General features: G+C 39.5%; 2 protein-coding genes across 4 annotated transcripts in view; one reads left to right on the top strand and one right to left on the bottom strand.

Moving 5' to 3' along the window:
* The first annotated feature begins 221 nt into the window (after positions 1-221).
* LOC107679990 (probable G-protein coupled receptor 135) lies at positions 222-1886 on the top strand. The gene has a single exon (XM_016475725.1). The coding sequence runs from the start codon at positions 372-374 to the stop codon at positions 1719-1721; it is 1350 nt and encodes a 449-aa protein (XP_016331211.1). The 5' UTR covers positions 222-371; the 3' UTR covers positions 1722-1886.
* Positions 1887-4458: 2572 nt separating this feature from the next.
* The window catches only part of LOC107679992 (disheveled-associated activator of morphogenesis 1-like), a 46954-nt gene continuing 43871 nt past the window's right edge, over positions 4459-7541 (bottom strand). For all 3 annotated transcript variants that reach the window (XM_016475729.1, XM_016475728.1, XM_016475727.1), the window contains 2 exons: positions 6755-6925; positions 4459-5722 (listed from right to left, as the gene is read on the bottom strand). In XM_016475729.1, coding sequence (XP_016331215.1) covers positions 5513-5722; positions 6755-6925 — 381 coding nt within the window. In that variant the 3' untranslated portion in view covers positions 4459-5512. The remainder of the gene's footprint in view (positions 5723-6754; positions 6926-7541) is intronic.

Genomic DNA, 7541 nt, shown 5'->3' on the forward strand with positions numbered 1-7541 from the left:
GGACGTAGCTATGGCCGATTTCCATTTGCATTTTCAATATTAATTCACGAAAGTATAAGACTTAAAAGGTTTATACACGTTAGCACAAAAAATGAATTGGCTTTCTGGGCCTCCAAGCGCCCCCTAGAGGAATAACCAGGTTTCGTCTCGTATTAACAGTAACCGAGCAGCACTGTCAGCTCAATCATCTGTAACAGGGAGGGCACGGGGAACATTCTTTACTCCAAGCATAGTGTATGGCATCAAAGGACTACATAGGGACCGTCTGTGGCATCGTAGCGCACACTCATTTCTGCTGTGATACGGGCACGGGAGATACTGACAAGGGATGAATTCTCTTCCACCCCGTGGATGCGCCCTAACCGTGTCCAATGGATCTCCCCGGCATCAGCAACACGACCGTGGACAACATGTCGGGTTCGGGCTTCATTTTAGAGATTGTGACCATCAAACCCGTTGTAAACAGCCTGAGCACTCAGGCCAGCAACTATACAGCCGCGGTCGAGATGCACCGCAACACCCCGGTGAGGAGTTCGGAGGGGAACTCGGTTCTCCAGGGCATCGCGGTGGCCGCGCAGGCGCTGCTGCTCCTGGCCATCTTCTTACTGTCTAGTCTGGGTAATTCAGCGGTCGTGGTGGTTATAATCAAACACAGGCAGTTGAGAACCGTCACTAACGCATTCATCATGTCCCTCTCCCTCTCGGATTTCCTCACGGCCGTTCTTTGTTTACCCTTCTCCTTCATGATGCTCTTCAGCAAGGATGGCAAGTGGATGTTCGGGGAGCCCTTCTGTATCGCCAACGGCTTCTTCAACACCTGCTTCGGCATCATCTCCACCTTGACCATGACGCTCATCTCATTCGACCGCTATTATGCTATCGTCAGGCAGCCGCAAGCCAAAATCGGCCGGAGGAGAGCTATCCAGCTCCTAGCGGCCGTTTGGTTCTGCGCGGTGGTCTTCTCGTTTCCTTGGTACCTGCTTAGGGAGACCTCCGGGCGCTTGGTGGTGCACAAACAGGGGTTTTACCATTGCATGTACGTGTTCCATTCTGGTACCTCCAGGATGGGTACTGCATACAGTGTAGCTTTAATAGTAGTGTGCTATCTGCTTCCCTTCGCCCTCATGTGCTTCTGCCACTACAACATCTGCAAAACCGTCCGGCTGTCGGAGATCAGGGTGCGGCCGGTGACCACTTACGCGCACCTGTTGCGCTTCTACAGCGAGATGCGCACCGCCACCACCGTGCTCATCATGATCGTGTTCAGCATCTTCTGCGGGGGTCCCTACTGCCTGATGGGCATCATCACCGCGCTCGGGAGCTACTCTTTCAATCCTGCTATGGATACTGTGGCCATCTGGATGGCGTGGGCTAACGGTGCCATCAACCCGTTGATTTATGCCATAAGGAACCCGAATATATCCATGCTGCTGGGTCGGAGCAGAGAGGAGGGATACAGGACTAGAAACATAGCCGCGTACCTGTCCACGCAGACGCAGCGCAGGGACGCGGTCCGGACCCGGGCGGACCGGATTCGGGATCGGTACGTGAGCCGACACGGCGCAAACAGCCGTCTGTCTTCCTCTAGCCCGGCTAACGGCGGAGATGTGGCCATGTGGGCCTGTAAAAACCCGGCGGTGTTCTTCTGTAGAGATGCGCATCCGGATACGATCACTGAAGCGGCGGTGCCCAAAGTTGAGACTGCTGACACCAGTTTGTAATGCGGTCAACACTTTATGATGATAACGGGAGGTGCTACAGGTGTACAGTGGGACCCAAAATTACTTGTGTCACACTTAAAAATGTAAAAAAAATAGTTTATTGCATTGGATAACAAAATGTCAAGTCATGCCAACTCAATGGCAACTCATTTTGACACACACACACACACACACACACACACACACACACACACACACAAGTCTATATATATATATATATATATATATAGTTATTTTATGAAATTCACATTGTTTGCATATATCAGAGGCTGTTTCTTGATATTTTGCTCATACAAAACATATAGCCTATTTTATTAGAGACCCTAAATAGAATTTTCTTATTAAGTGATATTTATTCTGGTAGTTGTTGGTGTTTAGTTTTTTTTTTTTTTAAATAAACATGTTTATTTACACGAAAAGTGTTTTAGTAAATATTCTGTTAAATAATTAAGCTTTTGACAAAAGGAGCTGACAATCAACCTTTAAGTTGTTGATCACATTAAATAAAAATATGATATTTTCTGGAGTAGGGTCTCACTTTTGTTATAGTTAATAAGCAAATGTGTACATTTTTGCAGATTTTATTATTTTCATTTTTTTATTTTTATGTTTTCATTTTTTTTTTACTTTTTGTAGTTTTTTATAACAATTATTTAATTAGGGGTAAAGTCACAATGCAAAAACTGTTCTTATGTAGGCTATTTTATTACAGCAGATTCATTTTGCTGCAAGTAAAAATTCACCTGTAGTACCTCCCTTTATATTTCAGTAAATCATGTGCTTTCAAATAAATGGAAATAGGCCTACTTATCAAAGTTTCATGTCAGTTCCAAATATTTGATTGTACATTAACTAACAGCATTATTACGTTACATAATGTTTAAAGAAGCATTATTTTGCCTGTTTTTAAAGCTGATGTAGGCTAATTTCTACGTCACTAGCGCCACCTAGCAAACTGTAAAAGTGACGCTTGACGAAGAAACAGATAAACCCCGCCCACAACTCACGCTATTGGTCGAGTCAGTATTGTAGTGTAGGATTAGGCTCGCTCTTTTTATAGCGACACTGTTAAAACGTTACATTCTTCAGCTTTAAATAAGCCTATAAGTAAAAATGACAAAGTATGAATGTAAATGACTTTAAGATGCATTATTATGCATTATATTCTCTATTAAGGATTTATGTAATCTTTTGATTCCATCAACCTATATTTGAAACCAAACTCTCCAAGCATGAGTTCATTAGTGTAATGAATCAGCAGATAAAGTGTGTAGACTAGTGTGTGTCTGTGTGTGTGCGAAGTGCCAAGATGAAAGTCACTCTTGAGCCTAATGCAAATGCTTTACAACACTGTGAATGAACTTAAGGGTTTACAGAAATCTCTCACAAAACCATATTCATGCTGTTCATCATCTGCTCTGGGGTGTTAACGCTGCCCTGGAATATTAACTTACAAGAGGTGAGAGGATTTTATAACTCTTTAATTGAACAATCGGTCATTTAAAAAATAGGGCTATACATTTTCTTTTCATTGTGATTGTCTTTGCTTTTAGGTTCACACACTTCAGTTTTTAAAATATAGGCATCCAGAATATACCCGCTATACTGTAATAAAAAGATCTCAAAATCAAACTAAATTTACAGAAAACGTCAAATAAAATAGGAATGGGGTAACCTGTAACCAGCATACATTTCTGTTAAATAATTGATCATATTTTTGAGGGAAAAACCAGATCTTTTCTTTGAGATTTTGGAAGATCAACATAAAACATGTAACAAATACAACCAACAAACTGCCTTAACTGTTGGATGTAGCATGGTTTACAGAATACAAAAATAAATTAATGTCAGTATTTAAATATTTGGAACAATCTCTATATCAATTTTTAATATTTCAGGCTGCCACTTTGGAGCATAAATTGATCAAATTCTTTATATGACTGTAGCATCAGACTGCCCTTTATTAGTTTGATGTAAAGGGTTAAACCGCCATTCATGTTTCTAGAGATCAGTGCTTTTTAGTCTTTTATATTTTATAAAAATCTGTTTGGATTGGCTTTTTCTGCAAACATTCATCAGTATTTATATCAGTGTAAGACCAGCCTTAGAGATCTAGAGAGGTATATTGTGTTGATAATCCAATCGAACAAAAGCACAGGGTCTTTTATATGTGAAACCTTCCTTGAAACAGATGTATTTTAGAGACAGTATAAGCAGGCATATAAGAGTCATATTAATTTTTTGAAAACCTTGCTGGTTTCAGTAATAGGAGAGAGATGCATTATCATTTTCAAATACTAAAATTACTATTTTTTTTTAAATATCAAAGACATTTAAGATTTCAGACAAGCTATTATGAAATAAACATTGCCATACATTGTCTTTGAAAGCGGTTTGCCTGAAATAAAAGTTTGAATGTTTTATCCATTTTTGGCTTTATGTTTGATTACTATTCACAAATCACTCTTTAACAATTCTTTTTTTAAGTTCAGTGTTGTTGTGTAATTATAGCTGTGAAGCACTTTGCTAACCTTAAATCTTCGTGCAATTCAAAAATTCAAGACATTTCAGGTTGTGAAACTGAAGACAAGTCAGCAGTCAAACACCAATGCAATGACCCTCAGGGTTCATTTATTGATTATTATCTCACATCCAAATGAATTCTTAAATAAAGAAAATAAAAAAAATCCTGTCAATAGAGGAAGCTATTACAAAGTAATACAATATTACAAAGAACTATTAGTGAAAAAGATTTAATGGCATCCGATCAACAGGAAAAAAAATTATTAGCACAGAATAATAGTGTCGAGGACTAAGAAAAAGCCTTGGACAGAAGAGTAAACAATGGGTATATGTACATATATACAACCTTAAACACAAACAAAAGAAATTACAAGAATATACATGCACGGCAGGTTTTGCATCCACAGCTCTTTTTAATGAATGTTCTTTTTGGTAACTGCAAAAAAAAGGAAAGTGTGTCCTTCTGTCATCCTCTAAAATATATTTGCAATCAAAGTTTGACCAGCATATTTTTTCCACCAAACTTCCTGTCAGTACATTTAATACATGGCATCTGTAGATTTATAATAAACACTTTAATTTCATTAACATTTTATACAAGAGGTTGTTTTCTGGATATTAAGTTGTTCGTTGTGCTTTAACAGGTCTGGAATGGACTGTTTATTAACAAACAATCGCTTGTGCTTGAGTTACAAATGTAACAAAAGGAAATACTCATTACAATCAGACCAATCTCAACATCCAATGATATACAAGTATCACTGGTTATTATTTGTGTCCCACAATTTAACAAAAGTTACTTTTGCTTCCAAAATACTGACATTTAGTGTTTACCACACCACATATTGCAAAACCACGCCTGTTTCTTGATAGTGCACGTTGTACACCAACAATAACTCAACAAAAATGTATGCAGTATCTGAGCACTGAGCAGACAGATATAAATGGGGTCTATGGTTGTCAGGCAAGCAAAACTGTGAACAAGTGTGTTTCTGAATTTCAGCACCAGTTTGTAGCCCTTTCTGCTCATTCTTTCTGTGAACTATGGTGCACAAGCACCATAGTGACTCCTGTCATCTTCAACACAAACACTATAACATCTGATTTACATGTTTAGAAAATACTTTATAAATCTTTAAGAAGTATCTTGGCAGTCAGCACAAAACAGGGCCTGGATATCCTCTCCAGCTCTAAACAGAGAGCTTGCGCACGCAGGTGTAACGTCTCAGCTCTAACAACAGGAGGCAGCACTCACTCAAGCAGCTTCCTCAGAAGTTGAGTTTGGTGATGGGCCTCTCTCTGCTGCTCTCTGCGCTCTGTTTGACGGGACGCTTGCGGTTGTGTTTCATCTTCGATAGGTCTTTGTCGAACACCTCCCCGGATCGGAGTGCTGACACCAGGTCATCGAATTCTCCATCCTCCTCGCAGTTCTCTTTGGCCTTCCGGGCTTTTCTTTCCTTCTCACGTTGTTCCTTGAGCTGTTCACAGACATATTTTATATGTAAATTGTTCCTGTCATTGTGTTGCATGAAGGTGTTTAGTTTGTACAATGGAATGGTAAAGCACTGCATACTACACAGTGTACACTATAGGCAGATTATATTTTGTATTTGAAAGACATTCTTTATAACCCCCCTCCTCGATTTGTTGCATGCCTTTATTTTGATGAATTCTCACTTTGCTGAATGGCAAGGATTTTTACTGTTAAATTACAGGAGCTGCATTTTGTGTTCGCGTATGTGTTTACATACGGCACATTATTAAAATGTTTGTTTTGGAGATGTGCTCTTTTTTTTTTTTTTTTTTTTTAATAGTTAGAAAAAAACAGACTTGACAGAATAGCTAAAGACGACCATCCGACTTGGTGTACATGAACAAGTAATCACACGTAGCGACTGTGACAACAAGTGAAATCATAATTACTTCCCCTAAAATCAAGCTTTTTGACAAACACAGACTTCCATTTAAAAGTTTGGGGTCAGTAAGGTTTTTTTTTTTAATTCATCGAAGCATCATGAAAAAACTGATCACAGTTTCCACAACAATATTAAGCAGCACAACTGCTTTCAACATTGATAATAATAAAAAATGTTTCTTAAGCACCAAATCAGCATATTAGAATGATTTCTGAAGGATCGTGTGATGCTGAAGACTGGAGTAATGATGCTGAAAATGCAGCTTTGCATTACAGGAATAAATTACATTTACATTATTTACATTTACAATACATCAAATATATTTAAATTGTAATAATAGACACAATATTATTGTTTTTACTTATTTTTGGTCAAACATATGCAGCCTTGTTGAGAATAACAGACTTCTTTCAAAACAAAAACACTGTTAAATCTTACCGACCCCAAATTTACAATAGTATATAGAATGCAGCATACAGCATTGACTGATTTTTGCTTAGAGTGTTAGTACAACACCGTTAGAGAGGATCTTGCTAAGCGGCTGCGTGTGCATGTGTTTGAGATGAACACAGTGCATGCTTGTTGATACGTTACCTGTGCCTCCAAGCGGGCCCTGCGCTCTTCCTCCTCCTTGCGTCGTCGCATGTTCTCATTGTCCTGTTTAGCTTCACTGAATGCCTGTAGGAACTGATCAAAGATGCCGAAGAACTCTTCAGGCTGCATGCGTGTGGCGTCCTCACCAAAGTGCTTCACGGCCTTCTCAAACTGTATAGAATGAAAGACAAAGACATTTAGGAGGGCAAATTCTTTATGTCATGTAATCATTATTTTATGAGGGATTTCTTTGGTACTCACTTGAACTTGGTGAGTAATAAAAAAAGAAGAAAAAATAAATACACTATACATATACACTACCGTTTAAAGGGGTCATATGATGTTGCTAAAAAGAACATTATTTTGTGTATTTGGTGTAATGAAATGTGTTTATGCGGTTTAAGGTTCAAAAAACACATTATTTTCCACATACTGTACATTATTGTTTCTTCTCTATGCCCCGCCTTTCTGAAACGCGTCGATTTTTACAAAGCTCATCGGTCTGAAAAGCAAGGTGTGCTAGTAGTTTCGCTTTCACAACGAAACACAGCGTCACACACGGCGGGCTAGAGTGAGCGGAGGCCGGAGGCCTAGCGTGAGCAGAGGCTGGCTTGAGTGAGCGGCGGCGGATGGGCTTGCGGCAACCACATGTGACGCCCCCGGGCTGGACTCAGCTTCGTCCATGGTGAAAGCCGATCTGGCGATCCACAGCGCGAAGTTGATGTATTTCCTCAGCGACCAGCACGGATCAGCTCCAGGCATGACGAAGCGGATATGTCCTCTTTTG

The sequence above is a fragment of the Sinocyclocheilus anshuiensis genome, unplaced genomic scaffold (genome assembly GCF_001515605.1).
Source record: "Sinocyclocheilus anshuiensis isolate Anshui unplaced genomic scaffold, SAMN03320099.WGS_v1.1 scaffold772, whole genome shotgun sequence".
Classification (NCBI taxonomy): Eukaryota; Metazoa; Chordata; class Actinopteri; order Cypriniformes; family Cyprinidae; genus Sinocyclocheilus; species Sinocyclocheilus anshuiensis.